General features: G+C 36.3%; 1 protein-coding gene across 9 annotated transcripts in view; it reads left to right on the top strand.

Moving 5' to 3' along the window:
- Ctdspl2 (CTD small phosphatase like 2) overlaps window positions 1-22236 on the top strand; it is a 48688-nt gene extending 26452 nt beyond the window's left edge. For 5 of the 9 annotated variants that reach the window (XM_006997370.4, XM_015990488.3, XM_076570489.1 and 2 more), the window contains exons 7-13: window positions 77-188; window positions 4571-4657; window positions 15280-15342; window positions 15445-15524; window positions 18196-18322; window positions 19755-19850; window positions 22079-22236. In XM_006997370.4, the coding sequence (XP_006997432.1) occupies window positions 77-188; window positions 4571-4657; window positions 15280-15342; window positions 15445-15524; window positions 18196-18322; window positions 19755-19850; window positions 22079-22144 (631 nt within the window). In that variant the 3' untranslated portion in view covers window positions 22145-22236. Of the gene's footprint in view, window positions 1-76; window positions 189-4570; window positions 4658-15279; window positions 15343-15444; window positions 15525-18195; window positions 18323-19754; window positions 19851-19940; window positions 19982-22078 lie in introns of all 9 variants that reach the window. The other 4 variants (XM_042276100.2, XM_076570491.1, XM_076570492.1 and 1 more) reach the window with 1 other exon arrangement.
- The last annotated feature ends 374 nt before the right edge of the window (window positions 22237-22610 follow it).

Raw genomic sequence — 22610 nt, forward strand, 5'->3', positions numbered from 1 at the left:
AATTAAAATTTAAATTTAGTAATGTTTGATATATATGAAACAGAATGTTGAAATTTTCTTAAAATTTGATTTATAGCTATTATTTCATCAAACATGTTCCGCCTCTGACAGAAGAACAACTAAATAGGAAACCCGCTCTTCCTTTGAAAACGAGAAGCACACCAGAGTTCTCCCTGGTCTTAGATCTGGTGAGTGTGTTATCTTTACAGGTACAAAGAATAAGGGTTAAAGTAACAGTCCAAAGTGCCGGAAAGAATATAAGCGACTAAACAGTCATCATATTTACTATAAATATATTTAAATATTTTTGAAATGTTTTTATTATTTAAGTATAGTCTAAAGCTAGAGACTCTCCAGATCCTAGCATTAACACTAGTTTGGTTGGAATCTGGTATATTTTGAAAATCAATTAGATTTTTTTTTTTTTTTTTTGGTTTTTCGAGGCAGGGTTTCTCTGCGTAGCTTTGCGCCTTTCCTGGGACTCACTTGGTAGCCCAGGCTGGCCTCGAACTCACAGAGATCCGCCTGGCTCTGCCTCCCCGAGTGCTGGGATTAAAGGCGTGCGCCACCACCGCCCGGCAAAAATCAATTAGATTTTTACTTTTGCATTTAAATGAGATTTTTCCTCCACATTCTTGAAATCCTGTGATTTGTTTGATGGTTTTTTTTTTTGTTTGTTTGTTTGTTTTTGAGGAGTTGGGAATTAACCCAGGGTCTTACATATGCAAGGCAAGTGCTATACTTTGTATTATATCCTTTGCCTAACTAAATTCTATCTCTTTTCTATCTCTGGTGCACAGAGGTACATGTGTAAGTATTTTGTCTGCATGCATCTCTATGCACCAGTAAGTAACTGGTGCCCCAGGAGGCCAGAAGAGGGTATTGGATCCCCTGGAACTGGAGCTATTGATGGTTGTAACTGAACCCAGGTATTCTGCAGGACCAGTAAGGTTTTAGTCACTGAGTATCTCTCCAGTGCCAATTTCTTATTTGATCCTATTAGAATGATGCCTAGAATTTAGATTTCCTCTTATTTTTATAATTTTGTTTTCCTGAAGGACCAAATAGAATTTATCTTCAGTAAGTTAACTATAAGGATGTATTCTTTTCTACTCCTTCCCCCTTAAGACCAGGTCTCTTGTAGCCTAGGCTGGCCTCAAACTCCACCTATAGCTGATGATCTTGAACTTCCGAACCTGCTACTTCCTCCTCTTCCTCCCAAGTCCTGGGATCTAAGGTCTGTGATGTGCCACTGTACCTGGTGTGTTTGATGTCAGGGAGTAAACCCAGGGCACTTGGCATGCTAAAACTCACCAGCTGAGCTGGATCCTTACCCTATTTTTATTTTTCAATTTATTCAGCTACCAGTCAACCTTTTAAAATTACTTAATTACCAATAAAATAGATTATTTAATTACCAATCGACCCCTTTTTCTCAATGTGATTTAAAAATTTCTAATTTGCATACCTGGTATGAGATATGTAACTTTATATGCTTTGTGGCCTGAAGTACAGAAGAGGCTGAGACACAAGAGTAGCTTGTGAGCGTTTGGGCCAGTCTGGGCAATATAGCAACACTTTCTTATGAAAAAAACTGAATGTTTTTATTACCTTTTGGATACCAGAAGAACTTTGAATTGAATATCTCATCTTTTGCCAACCCATTTCAGCGTGTGTATATATGTATGTATGTATGTATGTATGTATATACATATATAAAAACATTTACTGTTTGCTTACAGTTTTATGTTCTTATCAAAAGGTACATCTAATGCATTATGCTGGAAAGCATTTTGTTTTTTGTTTTTTGTTTTTCGAGACAGGGTTTCTCTGCGTAGCTTTGCGCCTTTCCTGGAGCTCACTTGGTAGCCCGGGCTGGCCTCGAACTCACAGAGATCCGCCTGCCTCTGCCTCCAAAGTGCTGGGATTAAAGGCATGCACCACCGCCGCCTGGCTGAAAGCATTTTATGTTTAGCAGGTTACTAGTATCCCATAATTAGAAATGTGATTTAATTCTCAGAAAACTCTGTAGACTAGGCTGGTCTGCAATTCAGAGATCCACTGCCTCTGCCTCCAGAGTACTGGGATTAAAGGCCTGTGCCACCACCACCTAGCACATATTTAAATTACTACATAATATTTATGTTTTCATACTTTATAGTCATAAGCCTTTACAAGTCGGAGAGATAAAATAAATCAGGATCCTAAAGTATTTTTAGAGGCTAACTACAAAGAAAAAGAAAAAAAATTAAAACTGATCATGATGAGTTCAGGAGTTGATATGCAAGATGGAGGGAGAAATTAAAGAAATTTGCTACTTTTGGGATTTAGGATTTAGTGTAGTAATAATGAAAGTTTGGCCATATTTTTTGATTCCAACATGAAGGCTAAATATAGAGGGAAAGGTAAGTGGCTGAGTATGAATAATTTATTGAAGTAGGTGAAGAATTAATATAATTATGACTTAGCATAGAAAATGATTTAAGATACCAAGAGACTTTGGAAATGCTGGTTTGTGCGCTCTCACTCTTGCCTCTCTCTCTCTCTCTCCCTCCTTCCTCGCTCCATATGTATTTCCATATATATATATGGAGAGATGTGATACACATGCACACATGTTTATACACATTTTGTCATTGTTATACGGTAACTGTAACTTGTGCTGGCTTTGAACCCTTATTCCTCCTTTAGTCTTACAAGTACTGAAATTAAAGTAGTTTGCTACCATACCTGACTTTCATTCTGTCTCTAGGGGTTTGATATTTTGAAACAATAGCTTGCTGTGTAGCACAGGTTATCCTAACATTTGCTTTATAGACAAGGTTGGTCTCAAACCTTGAATTTATTGCAGTCCTCTTACCTCAGCCTTCCAAGTGCTTGAGAGTACATGTCACCATACCTGACTTATTTTGTTTAAATAGGTTATCAGGGAGCCAAGTGTCTTGGCACTTACCCCAGCAATTGAAGGCTAATTCCAGCAGATTGTGAGTTTATGGCTAACCATGTAGTATAAAAAAAAAAAAAGGTGGGGAATATAGCCCAGTGGTAGTAGGGAGATTGCTTAGCATGTGCAAGGTCCTGGATTTGACCCCTGTCCCTGCCCCGTGCTCCAAATATGCATCGCACACATATCCACATACACATTTGTTTAATTAGAGACTTTTAAAAAAGCAGCTATTATAAGATATGAATATTCATGTTTAATTTTAGTTGATTCATTTTGTGTGTTTTTTGAGACAGGGTTTCTTTGTGTAGCCCTGACAGTCCTGGAACTTGATAGACCAAGCTGGGCTCGAACTCACAGATGCACCAACACTGCCTGGCAATTTTAGTTGATCTTCATTAAGCTCGTTGAAAAATTTGAGAGTAGTTACTGGCAGTCCATTTTAGTTTTGAGATAGCCTAAGCTATCCTTGGACTAGCCTAAGCTATCCTTGGACTCATTATATAGCCAAGGATGGCCTTGAATTTCTGATTTTCTGCTTCTATCTCCCAAGTGTTGAGGATAATAGGCATTTGTCAGTCACCATATCTGATTATGTGGTGCTAGGGATCAAATAGAGGATTTGTGCATGGTAGGAAAACTCTTCCAACTCAACTGTGTTCCTGGTCCTTTTTTTGTTTGTTTGTTTGTTTGTTTGGTTTTTGTTTTTGTTTTTGTTTTCAAGACATGGTTTCTCTGTGTAGTTTTGGTGCCTGTCCTGGATCTCACTCTGTAGGCCAGGCTGGCCTCAAACTCACAGAGATCTGCTTAGCTCTGCCTCCTGAGTGCTGGGATTAAAGGCGTGCACCACCACAGCCCAGCAATTTCTGGTCTTTTTTAACATTCAGGTTTTGAGAAATGGATTGACTTTTTTTTTTTTTTTTGTAGCTCTCTTATTTTTCTTATTTTCAGTCAGAAATCAGGATTTGATATTCAAGATGATAAGTTTTTGTTGGCTGTTTAGTCAAGGTAGATGAAATATACTTAGGTACCATAAGATCTAATCCTAAATTAAGATTCTTTTTTTTTTTTTTATGAAAAGTTTGAAGATGAGTTAAATGAGAAAACACAAATAATTAGATTCAAAACTTGGATGAGCTAATTTCAAAGAAATGTAGTTAGTATAAGCAGATGGTGGTGGCACATGGATCTGTAATGTCAGCACTCAAGAGGCGACACAAGAGGACTGGATCATGAATTTGAAGATAGACTAGACTATATAGTGAGGCTGTCTTTAAAAAACTAAATGATAATTTTTTATAGATGTTAGATTACAAAAGGAATAACAAATGTTCTTTGACAAAAAGTTGAATTGCAGAACTCTGAGCAGTAGTTTTCAAACTTTAGTATGCTGCAGAGGTACCTGAGAAGTTTATCACAGCCACTGAATTTATGAGTCATCAGGAACAGAGCTATAGTTCCCTAGGATGCTGATGCTGTTTATGCTCTAAAATTACACCTGAGAACGCTGACTCTAGAAAAAATCCTGTCCTAACATGCTGGGTCCCATACAACATGTAGATTCCACATAGGACTGTCTTTTGACATTTCTTTTAATGTTCTGTTTTCCTCTGTGTTTGTTTTAAGGATGAAACACTAGTGCACTGTAGTCTGAATGAGCTGGAAGATGCAGCACTTACTTTTCCAGTCCTTTTCCAAGATGTCATTTATCAGGTAATTAAGACATTTGAAAACTAATTTTTAAACTATTAGGTAACATTCTGAGCCTAGGAAAAAACATTGTCATGTTCAGTGTGTCTTTTTGTAGATTTATTAATAGTTTTTATCAATATTTGAATGGTGTATTAACACAAAGTAGCATCATGTTAGAGAGTCACACAAGCAACATTCATTTGTAACCAAGAAATACTAACTTTGCTGACTTGTGATCTCTACTAGTTTCACACTCTTTGCCAGCAGGTGGAGGCAAGGGACACTGACACAGATCTCCAAGGAGAACTTGCCAGGTTAATGCCTGGCAGTTTGTCTTTATTTCCCCATAAATCCAATTAATACAAAGAAAGTTCATTCCTTGTTGGTCGTTTTTACTTACTACAGTAATGTTATCTGTAAAATTACAGTTTAATATATCTAATTTATATTAATCACAAAATTCAAGAATTTTCCCCATAAATCTAATTAATACAAAGAAAGTTCATTCCTTGTTGGTCATTTTTACTTACTACAGTAATGTTATCTATATAATTACAGGTCAGTGTACCTGATTTGTATTAATCACAGAATTCAAGGACTCCTGTAGCTATTGCTTTGTATAAAGAACTTAGGTACAAGCATTTCTCTCATCTTTGTTGATGGACAGGTTACAGCGCAAAGTAGAAATATTGTTAAGATTTTACTGTGGATTATCTGTTGGCCATGTTTTTGTTAAAATTTCCCATCACAGGATTAGCTTAATTAGTAAATGAATATACTTTGAAAACTGCAAAGCCCTTTTGTGTGTTCCCATTTGTATTAGTGTGACCTTTATATACACCAGCTGCTGAATGATTGGAAAAGGTCAAAATTTCTTGTCAAGAGGAAGCCAAGCCACCTCAGGGATTTATGAAGTTGTAGCATTTGCTTTGTGTGTAATGACCAGGTCCTTGGTTTGTATGTGCTCTTGGTGGACAGGTGCAGAGTGCTTAAGGTCTTTTGGTCGATTTCAGTTGTCTGGCAGGAACCATAAGATTTCAGAGTTAAGTAGAAGTTTTGAGCTACTTTGCCAAACACTTTTATGTAGTCATGAGTCGTAAGGATTTATTTTACTAATGATTTTCAGTCTATTTAATATAGATGGGTATCTTAATATCTGAATAGTATATTGGTCTCCTTTTAAAGTGATCTGATATTAGTCCTAATATAGTATTAGAGGAAGAGGGAAACATGCATAAAATAATGGATTTAAGAATTTTTCTATTTTGAATTATTACTTGGTTTAAGGTTTTTTTTGTTTTTTGTTTTGTTTGTTTTTTTCCTCATGTTTAGTCCACTTAAGGGACGGGAGTCTTAAAGGCCAACATAAGTAACGTGGCAATACTTAGTGTGCTGTTTCAGTTCAGCAGCCTTGTTTGTTCTTTGTGGTTTGGTTTTTAGTTACTTATTTTGAATGACTTTGACAACTGGTTTTAGGCCTTTGGATTTCAAAAGTAAAACTTACTTGAGAATTCTTAAGTTTCCTGATTTGAAATTTATCTGTTATGAATGGCTTCTGGGTTTGTTTGTTTGTTTGTTTTGTGTGTGTGTAGTTTTTTTGTTTTTGTTTTTTGAGTAGTGAAATAAATAAATGTGGGAAGTAGATTCATTTGGCTCCTTTCCGTATGGGTATATATTGAAATTTTTTTTATTGCTTCCACCATTTCTGCTTTTCTTTTTAGGAGTTATTATTTCCTGTAGATCTGGGTAATTGACTGTGTTTGAATAAAAGGCTTAGAACAGCACAAATTAAGTGATGCTTAGAAAAGCTATACAACATATTATACCTACCTTTATAGAATTCTAAAAACTTTTTTCACTATATTTTGAGTTACACTTTCTGAAACTGAATAAAAAGTGACCCAGTCATCTAAATAGCATTGAACAGGAAGTTTGAGTTTTAGAAGCTATAGAAATGATTGCATTTTTAGTATTATGATTTATTTACTTTATGAAGGACATATATAATTCCCCTCTAAATTTTTTGAGATATCCGTAGTTAATATTGGGTACATTCCCTTGGATTTCTGGTTTTAACGTAGCTTTTTAAAAATGAAGAAGTCTTTGGTTTAGGGCTCCCCCCAGTTTTTTTCAGACCAGCAAGCTCCCTTTAAACAGGGAATGATGTCTTTTAAACTTTCAGTGGTGTTGTCTCCATCTACTGGCAAAGAAGAATATACACAAGGGTCTGGGATGAGCTAAGAGATTTTGGAGAAACCACATTATTAGGTAAGATGTAACTTACATATCTAACCACTGTAATGTAACATGGCCCACTTAAAGGTGGAAACCCATAAAATACTATATGTACTCTTTTAAAATAACTTATTGAGGTGAAATTTACATAGCACATCCATGACACTTGCCTATATGTTCTTAAATATATCTGTTCCATAGCACCCCCCTCGTGTGTGTGTGTGTGTGTGTGTGTGTGTGTGTGTATGTGTGTGTGTGTGTGTGTGTGTAAAAATCAGCTTCTTGCTCTAAATAAAGGCGAGATAAAGTATCCTTTGAATTTATTTTTAGTTTGTGTTCAGTTTGTTAGTTCATCTTTATCTAATTTCAATTCTATTTTTTATATTTTTCATTTCAAAACAGTTTCAAGTATAAATTCTGTTAAATATCATTAAAAATATCAAAGCCGGGAGGTGGTAGCGCACTCCTTTAATCCCAGCACTTGGGAGGCCGAGGCAGGCGGATCTCTGTGAGTTCGAGGCCAGCCTGGTCTACAAAGCAAGTTCCAGGACAGCCAGGGCTACACAAAGAAACCCTGTCTTGAAGAACAAAACAAAAAACAAAAAAATTATTTAAGTCAGGAGTTTTCGATTTTATAGCTCTTGCTGCAACAAACCATCCATGAAAAAGAGTTGGGCAGAAGTGGTGGCATATACCTGTAATTCAGCACTTTGTAATCCCAGGACAGGGGAGGCTCTGGAAGGAGGAAGATCATTGGTTTGAGACCAGCCTGGGCTATATATATTACAAATTCCTGGCTAGAGTGGGATATATATATATGTGAGACCCTGTCTTAAAAAATAGACAAAAATTTTGCTTGTCTTGCAGTAAAACTTATTATTTTAAAAAGTAAGTGGTAGGTTGTATTTAGCTAACAGATCTTAATTTGCTAACATAATAATTTTGGGAGGATATACTATAAATTTATACACTTAAAATCCTAGTAGAAGTAAGTAAATGTTCATCAGAATTTGTGCTTTTATATAGAGAATTTAGATTCATAGTGACCTGGTAATAGGCTTTTTTAAGGTTGAGGGAAGTTTCAGGTAGCAACTATGATTATACTTAGATTGCCATACTTCATGACATATACTCTTCTTATTTTGGTAAATGGGAATAAGTTCAGATAATACCAGCCTTAGAATTTTGAGGCAGATAAATCATTCAAGTCTAAATTTAGTATTCCATTTCTTAGAGGGAAAAACAAAAGCTCCATCTCAAATTAAAGCTGACATGTTCCTCCTGATGCTAGATGAAGTGGACAGACTGGGTTGTGTATATGGAAATATGAAAAGAGCTGACTTGACAGTGAGGTATTAGACTCACAGGAGTACAGAGTATTTGAATTGCTGCACTTTTTAATACACATTTTTCCTAGAAATTGTCGCATAATGATTAAAAAAGGATTTATTCATAAAATGGTACAAATGCATTTCATTTGGAAAAAGAGGTGCATGATCACTCCCAATGCACGTTTAAACTTGTAGTTAGTTTAATATTGACACATTGTCAGGAAATCCATCTCATGGATTACTCAGTTAAGAGGTCTCCACTGTATTTAGTTTCTGTTCCTGCAGATCCACCAATTCAAGACTCTAGGTCATCTCACTCCCTCTTCCATCCAGAAGATGACTGCTATCCACAAGCAGAACTGAATCAAAAGACATTTTTCACTTAGCTCTTGAGCTGAAACACCTCCTCAATGACCTTCCTCTGTCTCCATCAAGAACTGGAGCTCAGATTTTTGAAGATGTAATAGAGCTACTCAGCCCAAATGTGGCTGATTGAAGACAAAGAAGATACCTCATATGTCTCACCACAGTGCACCAAACGCAACTGTGTTGTCCATCTCCTCATTCTGTACAGTAAGGCAGGGGCATCTGATTTTTTGACTGTATTCACCATTAAGACTTTAGCCAGTCAGTGGCTTTCTGAGGATCAGTAAAATCAACAAACTTTGGGTCAGCTGTCCAGAAATCAGACTATGGTAAGCACTCAAGGAGCTAGGATGCTGTAGGGAGCTACTTGTAAAGGATGCTTTCTTTTATTGGTAGAGGTTGCTTTTATGGAGAAAGTTGTGGGGAAGAGGCCAGTAGAGAGCCTGGATAGCAAAGCTCAGCCTCTTCCTACTTTGTTTTCTTGAAAATCATATAGTTCAGGGTATTTTTCATACCACAAAAAGAGAATTAGAAGTGTCATGGCTTCTAGCTCTTCCTAGAAAAATCAGCTTTATTTTGCTTCATGAAGAAGAAAAATATTTAAGTGAAGAATTCTATTGTAAAAATACCTGATTATGTTTTCTCTTTTGCAAATTCTGACTTTATAATTAAAGAGGCATTTTGTTGCTTAGTTTTATAAACTTATTTTTGTTGTATATAAATATGTATGTTTGTACATAATTATGCCTTGTATATAGTATTTGGGGTTATGAATATTTAGTACTGATGTCACTTTTAGCTAGGAGAGAACAGTATTTGGATAGTAACTTACTTGTAGAAAGTGTTAAAAACAACACTTTAGAATAATTTTAAAGTAACTTTCCCATCCTTCTTAGTAAGTAATCATGGACACTATGTTTTCATTGTAATTATTACTTTCTAGATTCAAAAATGATATAAGTTAAACTTATACTTTTCTCCTTATCAAAAATTAGAAAATATATTTTATGGGGAATTCTTAAAGTATCTCAAATAGGAATAATTTATTTAAAAAAGCAGATTATACATCCCGACAGGTGATGCATGCCTGTCATCACAGCTCATAAGGCTGAAGCAGAGAGAGAGTGAGTTTGAGGCTTGCTTGGGCTATGTAATGCTGGGGAAGAATAGATGGACTCTACACCAGAAAGTTCCTGAAAGTATTTTAAACATAGAAGAGATGAGAGTTGATTACAATGTGCACTAAACTGGAGGGTTCATTATCTTTAGAATGATTGTTGAGAGTGATTTTATTTAACTCTATTTTTGAGATAGGGTCTCACTGTGTAGCCCAGGCTGGCCTAGAACTCACAATCCTTCACCTTCCTGATTGTTTGCTAGAATGATTTATTATTGCTGTTTTTATTATTGTTACTACTACGACCATGGAGACAAAGTCTCACTATGAGGCCCTGACTGGCCTAGAACTCGCTCTGTTGACCAAGTGGCCTTAATAGCACAGAGGTCTGCCTGCCTCTGCCTCCTGAATGCTGGGATCAAAGGCGTGGGCTACCATTCTGGAGTATGCTGGAGTGGTTTTTAAAGGCAATATTTTGTTATTTAAATGGCTACTTTCTTTTTTGCTTTCAAAGTAATTGCAGTTTCTTTTAATATATGTCATTAACAGTTTTATGTATGTACTTATGTACCTAAATTTATGTACAAATAAATGGCCATTTTTCCCATTATAAATATGCTTCATTGACAACTTAAAAATAATGTACATAAATACATTAAATTTCAGTTTATCCTATTTGGACTCTAAACCCCTTTTCAGATTGAATTCTCTTTAATAGGGAAAATTCTGGTTCTGATGTTTTAGTCCTTCTCTGTTCATCCCCAAGTTGACTCTGCTACAGATACCATTTCTACCTCTTATTGCAGCTAGGTGAAACAAATGATGATTAAATAACCTAATAGGTGATGAAGTTGAGGCCTCCATGGCTCCTACTTGAGCAGCCTTTCTATCCTTGGAGAAGATGTGACTGTGGTTCTGTGTTTTGGTACTAATGCTAAGAAGATGTTAGTAGAGTCAGTAATATTTTTCTTTTAAGAGACTAGGTGGTAGCTGTAAGGCTTTCTCTTTAGAATAGTGGTTGCTCAGTTCTACCCTGTAAGATAATACTGGTGACTGGTTACTTTTAAATAAAGAGGTAGGTAATAGTTAACAGTTTTCGTCACATTAAATGCAGTGATCATGATACCAAATGCTTTACCTGTATTATTTAACCTTTATAACATTAGAAATTGCCTCTTTATATGCCAGTGTATCTATTAATTGGAAGACTCCCCCCTCCCCCAGCAGTAATTTAGCATTTAATTCTTCAAAAACTCCACATCATATTTTCTGCTTTCAACTCCCCAAGGGCTAAGATCACATGTATTGACATGACGTGCATCACTGCACTTGCCTCTATGTATTAAATAAGTAGTACTCACAGATTATCTTTTTGTTTAGAGAAAACCTAGTGTGCTTTCTCTTTCTGATGTATATTTGTGTGTTGGTGTGGTTTTTTGTTTTTGTTTTTTTTTTAAATACAGTTCCATTATGTGGCTCAGACTGGTGTTAAACTCAATGAAATCTGCTTCAACCTCTGGGGTAGTGGGGTCAAAGGCATTTATCTCTAATGAGTTCTACCTACTATGTGTTTCTTTTGGTGCTAGCCAAAGAATCCAGGGCCCTGTCTAAGCCCTTGAACTATACTTCTACCCCAAAACTTACTTTTTTAAAAAAAATTATAGTCATAGTATATCAATAAGTTCAAAGGATGTCTTTAAAAAAAAGTAGTGATTTTTTTTTTTGTTTGTTTGTTTTGTTTTGTTTTGTTTTGTTTTTTGAGACAGGGTTTCTCTGTGTAGCTTTGGAGCCTGTCCTGGAACTCACTCTATAACCCAGGCTGGCCTCGAACTCACAGAGATCCACTTGCCTCTGCCTCCCAAGTGCTGGGATTCAAGGCGTGAGCCACCACCGCCCGGCTGAAGTTTTTTTTTTTTTTTTTTTTTTTTTTAAAGACAGAATTTTTCTGAGTAAACCTGACTGTCCTGAAACTCACTCTGTAGACCAGGCTGGCCTCAAACTCAGAGAGATCCGCCTATTTCTGCCTTCCAAGTGCTGGGATTAATGGTGTGTGCCACCATCGTCCAGCAAAAAAAAAAAGGAAAAAAAAGAAAAAAAGTTTTTAATGTTAATCTGGGCTTGTAAATCATGCAAAATATTTCTCCTAAAAATGTTGACTAGTAATTTTCTCTTACTCTCTGACAAGTTGAAATTGCTGTAGGTAGGATTTTGCTTGTTTCTTGGTTTGATTATTAAAATAACAGGTGAAGTTTTGATAAACTAATAGAAATAAGTTAAATTTGAATTTAACCAGACTTAACTGTTCAGTGTTTATAATCAATTTATAAGTAGTTTTCTATGTAATTGACTTTTAGTAAGTGTGGTCTATTATGTTTTGTTAGTACCATAAACATACAGTTAAGAGTTTTCATTGACATGCTACCAAAGAGGATGCAGAAAATAAGATATTATTCGTTTTCAGGTAGTAGTATTGTATTGTTAATGTAGTGTACTGGTTTCTTACTATATATTTTTCTATATAAATTTAAATTTTAGTAAAACCAGTTCTTAATAGATTCTAAGAATCTATTTTGTTGTTGTTGTTGTTCTTGTTCTTGTTTTTTTCTTTTTGTTTTTCTGAAACAGGGTATCACTATGTAGCTCTTGGAGCTCACTAAGTAGACCAGGCTAGGCTCACAGGGACCCCTGGGATTAAAGGAGTGCCACTCTGCCTGCTTTGTTTCTTGGTGTCTTTTTGTTTGTTGTCTCCTCCCCCTGAGACAGGGTTTCTTCATGTACCCTGGGTGTCCTTCTGGAACTAGCTCTGTAGACCAGGCTAGCCTTGAACTCAGAGAGATCTGCCTGCCTCTGCCTCCCTAGTGCTGGGATTAAAGGTATATACCACTGCCGTCCAACAGATTATAATATTTTTAATTTTTAAAAATTTGGCAAAATGTACTTATTCACATATCTCCACTTTTGAGTGATTGTTAGTCTTGCAGATAATAATCATTTATTGCTATAATTAGGCATTATTTTTAAACTTACATAGTTTTCAAAATATATTTGGTTTATTTAAAACAAATTTAACCTAAATGGCATTGCTATAAGTTTGGAAGAACATATGTTAAAACTAGAGTGAAATCAGTCTTTTGGTCTTTGAGAGTTTACACAGTTAAGAGTTAAATTTGGTTGGGCATGGTTGCACACACCTGTAATGTCAGTATTGGGAAGGCTGGGGCAGGAAGGATCACCTTAGTACCTAAGTCATCCTGGCTACATAGTAAGTTCCAGAGTACTCTGGACTGCAGAGTAAGACCCTGTCTCAACAGAGCAAAAAGTTGTGAGTTTGAAGAATAGTTGGTAGAAAATTAGGGATGGGTACTTTAGAATAGAATCCTGTATAAGACTGAAGTTTGGAGAAGGAAAATGGAGCTAATTGTTACTTGTGGAATAGTTTTTGAAGGATTAGGGGCATGCCTGTGTCTGTCTTTGTGACCTAATATAGTTAAATAATGTTAATGTCAAGAATTAAAATTTTGGAACCAATGAAATGGCTCCACAGGTAAAGACTTGCCACGAAGCCTGACAACCTGAGTTTGCTCCCTGGGTCCCGCATGATGAGAAGAAAATGGATTTTCAAAAGTTGTCCTCTAACTGATGCCATATATACACACCGCAAACATACCATGCCCCAGTGAATAGATGAACAAAAAAGAGACTATATTATACATAACTTTTATTATTTCTTTTAGAACAAAACTTATGGCTTGCAGATTCATATATATGTCTGTTGATGTCTAATAGATCGCAGTGACATAGACCCTGTTGAGCTTGTACCTCATCTCGACTGTTTGTATTTATGGTTGTATGCCTTTGTATCACATGGTACAGCTCTATGTAGCCTTATTACAGACCTGACTACTATTTTTTTTCCCACCATTAATTACTATGTTATCTGTCGTCGAATCTTTCTGTGACACCTTTCTGATAAAATAGTGTATCTGTGTGTTCTGCAAATAGGAACTTTGACAGGCAATTCTTCTTAACCTTTGTATTCTCAGGTTAAGAAAACACTAGCAATGTACTCTTCTGTTCTTAGTGCTACCTTTCATCATGAAAGCATATCAAACTACAAGTTGTGTGTTGTATTTAAACATAGAAATAGCAGTAGGGTACATAATGCAGCTATAGTCTCAGTCTAATCTGGAAGTGATTGGAAAATGTCCTTTTCTTTGTTTTCTTTTGTTACATACTTTCACTGTTTTACCATAAAACATTCCCAGAACTGGTATTTTTGTCACAGAAACATTTTTATGTAGATGGCAGAATTGAACACTAAGCCTGCATTAGGTGTGTAGTCACCACAGGTTTGTTACAAAGTCACAATCTATTTAATTCAGCTTAATAAAAAATATTTACAATATATGAAATCAGTAGTCACCTTTCAGAGGAGTATAAAACTTTTATAAAGCCGGGCAGTGTTGGCATACGCCTTTAATCCCGGCAGAGGCAGGGGAATCTCTGTGAGTTTGAGGCCAGCCTGGGCTACAGAGTGAGTTCCAGGACAGGCAGGACTGTTTCACAGAGAAACCCTGTCTCGAGAGGTGGGGGAAACAAAAACTTTTATAAAATTTAGTCACCAAGTGAACATAAGAAGAGGAGTGGACAGTCTTGTGTAAGTAATTTCAATGATTGCTTATAGCTTATATTTGTGTGCTTTTTCTGAATAATGCAACATATTATAAGAGCAATAATGTTAGGAAAGAAGCTGGACATAGAGATAAGAATATATACCTGGGTGGTGCATGCCTTTAAATCTAGCACTGCAGAGGCAAAGACAGGTGGCTCTCTGAGTTCAAGGCCAGCCTGGTCTACAAGTGAGTTCCTGGGACAGCCAAGACTACACAGAAACCCTGTCTCAACCCAACTCTCTCTTTCTCTCTCTCTTCCTCTCTCTCTCTCTCTCTCTCTGTATGTGTATATATATATATATATCTGTATGTATGTATGTATATATATATATATATATATAAAAACCTTGAACAGTAAGCTTTGAGAACTATTGTCTTTGTACACTTACAAACTCAGTTATATCTGAATCATTAAATGTGAAGGGTAAGTTTGGTTTCTTTTAAAAAGGGAGGAGGAGGTATTTAAACTCACCAATTCAGATACCACCTTCTTGACTATTGCTTGTATTAATATAAAAATTAAATAGAGGTATTTTTAACAGGTATTTGTTTAGAAGAAGTTCTAAGTAATTATTGAGGAAGGTCATTGAGACAGGTCAGCTTAAAGCTGGACTCACAGCCTGCAGCATAATTGGATGGATGCTACCTGTTTGGAAGATGGAGCTGATTGGTGGATCAAAATCTGTAATGAGAGAAATTTGTTTTTAGTTGGAGTGATTTTGAAATTACGTTTCAATGAACTACTATGTATTTGCTTTAAAAATGAAACCATCAGTGATTACTATCTCTAAAAGACCATCTTAAGTGCTTCTGGTACATGGAATATTTTTGGTTTGGTATTTAGTAAATATTTCTGTTACTTCAAAATAGGAACTTTTACATTATGTTTATTTGCTGAAAACTATCTTTGCCTTTCTTCAGGTTTATGTGAGATTAAGACCATTCTTCAGGGAATTCCTTGAACGAATGTCTCAGATGTATGAGGTAAATGTGTTTAAACTAATTACCTATGTATTTTTATTTTATTCAATATAGTACCCATATTAGACCATGTATAATGATTACTTCTTTTCCCTGAATTTGTAGATCATTCTTTTTACTGCTTCTAAGAAGGTGTATGCAGACAAGTTACTGAACATACTAGACCCTAAAAAGCAACTGGTCAGGTAAATTTAATTAAGAAATTGTAGAAATGTCTGTCACATTCATCTATGCAATTACCTTGACTTCATTTAATTTTAATGGCCATTTTCAGTTGGCTGCTATCTAGAGATTTATTGTGTTGAATGGTAAATGAGTTTAAGTCCCACAACTCTTTAAGAGTTCCTAATTATGTGACTTCAGACAGACATTCCTTAAAGGGTCCCAAAGTCAAATATATTTATTGACTATTACAACTAAATCTTCATTTCTCTGGGGATTCGGGTGAAGCGGGTGGCGGTGTAGCTTGTTTTACTTCCATATGTCTCTGAGATAATGCTTGTTATATTGCCTTTGTAGTGGAACAGATAAGTAGAAATAGAGTAGAAAAGATTCCTTAAGAATAGATTTACTCGAAAAACCAAAAAAAAAAAAAAAAAAAAAAAAAAGAATAGATTTACCTCCTCCCATGTAAAGAAAATGTTACATGCATCTATCTGAAAATTAAAATTGCCTTCATCATTCAGGTTATCCTGATATGGACTCTGTTCCTTGTGGATGACATTAACTAGCAGATGAAGTGTGTTCCTGGTTAGCAGGGATGCCTTGGGGGATTTTGAAAATCAGTTCCATTATTTCTGTACACAACGACACTTTCATACTTTCTCCATTCTGACTTAGCAATAAAGAATAGAGAAAGGGTGTAAGAAGCTTGTAACAGCTATTTAGCTGGATATTGCTTTGAGTATTATCTCCCGTACTCTTAGTTATAAATCTTAAACCTAGTTTACTGCCGATAATACTTTATTTCCAGATATTGCGGCCCAAGACTTTAACCCCAGAGCTTGTGAGACAGAGAGGGGCAGATCTCTGAGTTTCATGCCAGCTTGAGCTGTATATAGTGAGATGCTGCCTCAACAAACAAAATCAAAAGAACTTATATTGGATAGTTGCAATTATATTGAAAGATTTTCCCCAGTGTCTGCTTAACATAGTTTTATTAAACTGTGATTTTTAATTTTTAATTGAAAGGAAAAAATAAGCTACAGAGATAATAAGAAATGTTATTTTCTATTCACATACTGTAATATGCTCACTCTGTACCTAACTTTGATAAAAGTATATAAATTTAGATTTTGCTTTGACTATTCATGTTAAAAGACTTCTGTTGACTATTTTTAATATTCTAGCAACAGTTGTAAGCAGCACAATTCTGGCCCTCTTGCAGCTTTCATTTTCCTGGGGGAATAATCAGTCATGCTGTTACATTGTGTTATAATAGCTAGATTTATAAAATCTACACACTTGGGAATTTCAGTTTGTTCTGCCTAATTGGATTTTCAAAAACATAAGGAGGAAAAAACTGTAAATGATTGGGATTTGTTGAAGTGCTCTAGAGAATTATCTTAGTAACTGGGTAGGTGAACTCCCTCACTGTCACTGCCACCAGCACTGGAGTTTTAAGATGAGTTTGTGTGTGCTTTCTAAATGTTGTTGAACTGTAACAGTGTATGGGTGGAAAATACTCCTTATTTCTTTTTCTTTTCTCTCTCTCTCTCTCTCTCTCTCTCTCTCTCTCTCTCTCTCTCTCTCTTTTTTTTTTTTCCCAAGACAGGGTTTCTCTGTGTAACCCTGACTGTACTAGAACTCACAAAGATCTGCCTGCCTCTGCCTCCCAAGTGCTGGGATTAAAGGTGTGCGCCACCATGCCCAGTTGAAAATACACCTTTCTTGAAATTATGAAACAAAAAGTACAGGCACGAGTAGTATATTGCTCATGAAAATTTGTTTAAAGATTAAACAGTATGACAAACTCAATTATTAAGGCATATAGCATGAATGTATTTCAAGGTAGAAAACCTGTATCAATTATTAGTAATAGAGGATTGTAAATTCAGATTGCATAATTATTATAGTATGTAAGAATTATACATCTTTTAATAGCTTTTAAATGGCAGAATTTTCTATTTAGTTTGTAAGGTTGGTTATTAGTTTACATTTATAATACTTGAACCTGAATTTTTTTCAGTCCCTTTTCTTTGAATCGATATTACTTACACACACACACACACACACACAAGTGTTTGGGGAAAGTTGAAGTGATGGAATGTTTTGGCCTTTGCAGCATCTTTTCTCAAAAACTATTAAGAAAACTAAAAAATTATTTTAACTCCAATACAAAAACATACCTTCTTATATTTTCTATTCTGGCATGTACAGGGATAGGGAGGCTGTGTGGTCTACTGGTTAGAGCAAAGGACTGGGAGCCAGGAGGATCCTGGGTTCCAATACCGGGCTAACCACAGACTTACTGTGACCTTGGGCAAGTCACTTGTGCCTCAGTCAACCATCTGGAAAATTGGTTAAAAAGCAGGACCTCGATGACAACCAAATGCTGCATCTGAGCTGAGCTTTTCTGGGTAATGAAATTACAAAAACACCTTCAAAGTTTGAATTCCCTTCTTTACTGTATGACATTATAGTATAAACCAAAGTTGTTTAAACCATCATAATATTTGGTGTTTTTAAAAAAGGTCTCAATAATTGCTAAGAATTTTTTTTATTGAAACTATACTACAACTTAGGCCAAATATTTGTATTTGAATTTGCTTCCTGAGAGAAAAGAATACTTAGAAAGCTTATGGTATATGAATATGTTTCAGTGCCTGTTTTAAAATTTGTTTTATTTTTGTTTAGGCACCGGCTTTTCCGAGAACATTGTGTTTGTGTACAAGGAAACTATATAAAGGACTTAAATATCCTTGGAAGAGATCTTTCCAAAACTATAATAATTGACAACTCACCGCAAGCCTTTGCCTATCAGGTAGGAAGAAGATTCCTAAAGAAATTCAGTTGGACAAGGACAAGGCAGACAACTGCTGCCAAGAAGAACAGGATTTTAAAAGAGCATTTCCTTTTACTGTGTTCTTAGCATTAGAAACGTGAAGTGGATAAGTGCTTGTGAGAAACTGTCTTCTCCATGAAGTACAGCATAAATTAAGAAAATCTAAGTAGTAAATCTGCAGATGGAATGAGAGGGCAGGACACGGTTCAGTAGCATTTTGATATTTTCTTAAATCATAAACCTGTTTGAAAACAAAAATTAGCAATATTCTAGTCTATTGACTTAAGTAATTTGAAATGTTTTCTTAGGTGTTTTTGTTTTTTGTTTGTTTGTTTTGGTTTTTCGAGACAGGGTTTCTCTGTTTAGCTTTGGAGCCTGTCCTGGAATTCACTCTGTAGCTCAGGATGGCCTTGAACTCACAGAGATCCACCTGCCTCTGCCTCCCGAGTGCTGGAATTAAAGGTGTGCACCACCACCGCCGCCGAGCGTCTTAGGTGGTGTCAGCAACATTTTCTCTGTTTTGCCAATATTTCTATAGCTCTGTTCTACCAGCTGAATTACTGGAAGACTCACACTGGGTGCTGTTTGTTTGTTTTGAGACAGGGTCTCTCTATGTAGTCCAGGCCATCTTTGAACTTGAGATCAGCCTGCTTTTGCTTCCTGAGTACTGGGATTAAAGGCCACCATGCCTGGCCTAGTATTTACTTTGTTAAAATTAATGCTTTTCCCCACCCTTGTACTCATGCATCGATAGCATAAAAAATGGTTGGACTGGGGTAGGAGGATTGCCTAAGTGCAGGTGTTAAGGCCTGTCCTGGAACTCGCTCTGTAGACCAGGCCAGCCTCCAACTCACAGAGACTCACTTGCCTCACCTCCCGAGTACTGGGATTAAAGGTGTGCACCACTACCGCCGCTGAGCTCAAGACCTCTTTTTGAAAGAATAGAACAGTGACTACAGAGTGAGACCCTGTTTAAAAAAAAAAACAAAAAACCAAGGAGAGACCAAAAGAAAACAGAAACAAAACAATGAGTAGATGGTCGTGGTCCTTTTGTAAAAGTATGCACACATGCTCTCCGAGAGTGCTTAGATTGGTAGTATCTCTTTACTCCACAGTGACTAGCATTGTGCTAGTAACTTTCTTGAATGAATTTGTAGAGTTTGCTTTAGTGAACCTTTTTATTGTTTACCTTTGTACTCACTGAGGAAGTAAATGACACTGAGCAATCAGTTAAGCAAGCTTCAGTTTATTCATTAAACTCCCTTGCATTGTTGAGTTGTCAGTGAAACCCTAGTAGCATTTCTTTCCAAAGGAACTTTTATACCCATAGCTACTTAAGTCTGTTTTCTTAAGTTTTCCAAAGCAGGCTAATATAGTTAAAGAGAACTTAATTACATATTTATTGTTTTAGCTTTCTAATGGAATCCCTATAGAAAGTTGGTTTATGGATAAAAATGACAATGAACTCCTAAAATTGATTCCATTTCTGGAGAAGCTTGTAGAACTGGTAAGTATATCATACATTTTATTTATTTATTTATTTTGTTTTTGTTAACTAAACTATATTGAACAAATCTCTCTGTTTTGGCTTTTAAAGTTAACGTTGGAAGACTAATGAGAGAGAATCATCAGATTGAGGTCAGTCTAGGTTACATAGAGAGAGAGATCCTCCCTAAAAAAAGAACAGCAACAAATAATAGTAATAATAAGTTAATTGGTAGAAGATTGTGGCAAAAGTTGAAAAAGATTGTGGTTGGTTTTGTTGTTTTTAATAAAACTTAATATGCAGTAGAAATTGGATCAGGTCACTCTTCTATTGAAACAAAAGTTTCTGAGTCTTGTGGTGCACAAGGATGGTCAGTTGATCCCAGCACTGAGACCATGGAGGCAGGAAGGTCAGGAATTAAAGGTGATTCTTACCTACATGGTGAGCTTGAGGTCAGCCTGGGACTAAATGAAACTCTTATCTAAAAAAAATGTTTTCTCTACAGTTTATTTCTGTTTGCATATTGAAAAGATAAAGTGTCTACAAACACTTGTAATCCTGTCGTGAAATGTACAAAAGTAAGCAGTCAGAGGACCTGCAGGGCTCTTGTTGGAAACATGAGAGTGAGCTTGACCTTCCATTGTGAGGTACAGACACGGGATCAGTTAGCCTTAGGGAGCCCAAACCTTTTACAAACTTCCCCTAGCTTTTTTTTTTGCTTGGTGTTAAGAGTTACCTGGAACATGAGAGCTAAAAACTCTGCTCAATATTTCCCCAATGTGGAAGAGCTCAGCTGTGAGTGTGGTTGGGGGAGACAAAAAAGATCACGTTGGAGAATAGGCTAGTGACCTGGGAGTTCCTGGTGAACACATGATTTGGGATACTCATGAGTAGTTCTGATTGGAAGCAGAGAAGTGTGTTATCAGCTGGAACTGCCAAGGTTCTGCCTCAGGGCACCAAGCCTCCCATGATTCAGCTGGTCTTCAGGGGAAGTTTATCAGTAGCTAGTAAAATGAAATGGACCAAAATGGTCAAGATCAGTTTGTTGTTGTTGTTGTTGTTGTTGTTGTTGTTGTTGTTGTTGTTGTTGTTGTTGTTGTTTGAGACACGGTCTCACTCAGAGACTTGACTGGCCTGGAACTAGCTATGTTCAGGCTGACCTCCCAACTCTTAGAGATCTGCCTGCCTCTTGAGTGCTACCATGCCCAGCAGGTCAAGATGTCTACAGCAAGGCTTTCCTTCATTAAGTGATTTATGAGGAAAATAACAGAGAAGCCAGAAGCACTGGAGATAGCAAGGATTTAGAAAAGGGCTCCTCCTTTGACTTTATAAGAGAAATCCTGGGCTGGAGGCTGGGGTGCTCAAAGAATAAATAATATTCCTCCCTTGGGTGAAGGTAGAGGACTCAGAATAAATTCAGTGATTCTGTAGCCTCACTGTAGGTACTAAATGATCCTTACTGCTAACTATTGTTCCCAGGAGCAGTTTTGAATTGTATTAGAAATTCTTAAAATAAGGTCTATCAGTATTTCAAAGTTTATAGACTGAATGCTTTGTTATCACTATTTCATAGCTTCCCCATTTGTTTACAGTTACTCTAAGCTGATGCATTTTACTGTCATAATTCACATTTAGAAGTAATGCTTTGTCACTAAACCTTTATTCTAGGAATTGGTTTCTTATCCATAAGTCAATCAGTTGTAGAATGTAGAATTTAGTGGTGTAACCCTTTTGGTTACCCATTGGTTTAGCTTCTTAACTGTTTTTTACACACACCCCCAATGAAAAAAGCTTGAGTCTAAATTTAATTCTGTGTTTATTTTATATTGTATTCTAATACCTAGTCACCCCTCCATAACCCTTCTAAATTGGATCCTGGATCCCCCATGATTCTATAAGTACTCAAGTCCCTTAGAGAGTTTAGTGTGGTGTTTGCATAGAACCTTCATGTACCCTCCCAAATGCTTAAAATTACCTCTAAAGTACTTGGTAATAGCTAGTACAATGTAAATGCTAGGTAAGTTGTTTGCTCTGTATTGTTTAGAGATTAATGGCAAAGAAAAAAGTCTGCCAGTACAGATGTGAGCTTGTAGATTGGTTATAGAAGCTGACTGTATTTGCCAAGCAAAATAATGTGTCATGAAGTAAAGTAGTAGTCCGCTTCCTCTGTAAAGAGTGTTCATAGTGTTATATAGGACCATACCTTAGAAATCATGTGACTTTTCAAAAATAATCTTTTCTCCACACAGAATGAAGATGTTCGACCTCACATCAGAGACAGATTTCGCTTGCATGATTTGCTGCCCCCAGATTAAGTTCAGAGACTTGTCAGATCACTGAGGGGGGAGAGAGAATGCAGGACCCTTTGGACTAAGACAAAAACATTGCCATTACTGTTGAAATTTTGCATTTTTGTACCCCGTCTTGCTTTTCTTATCTTTGGTGCCCAATAATAATCAAGGGTTACAGAAAGAGACTATCTCAGATTGAACACATACAGCGGGTAGGCTAGAACAGAGGCGTCTGTAGAACTAGTACAACTCCAGTGAAACTTTTTCTGTACAGGACATCTGCAGTTGATCAAGAATTCTGTGTCTGCCACCAGCAGTTTGCCCTGTATACACAGGATTTTATGATAACAACAGAGGTGAAAGTGGACTCTCACTTCTCTCTGTTCGGTGCTCTCAGTGGGTTTGTAGCCACTCTTCTGTTACTTTACTATTCTCATTTCAACAGGAATGGCCAGTAAAAAGTTGTTTTATTTTTCCTGTTAAGGTTTAT

Source organism: Peromyscus maniculatus, chromosome 4 (genome assembly GCF_049852395.1).
Source record: "Peromyscus maniculatus bairdii isolate BWxNUB_F1_BW_parent chromosome 4, HU_Pman_BW_mat_3.1, whole genome shotgun sequence".
Lineage (NCBI taxonomy): Eukaryota > Metazoa > Chordata > Mammalia > Rodentia > Cricetidae > Peromyscus > Peromyscus maniculatus.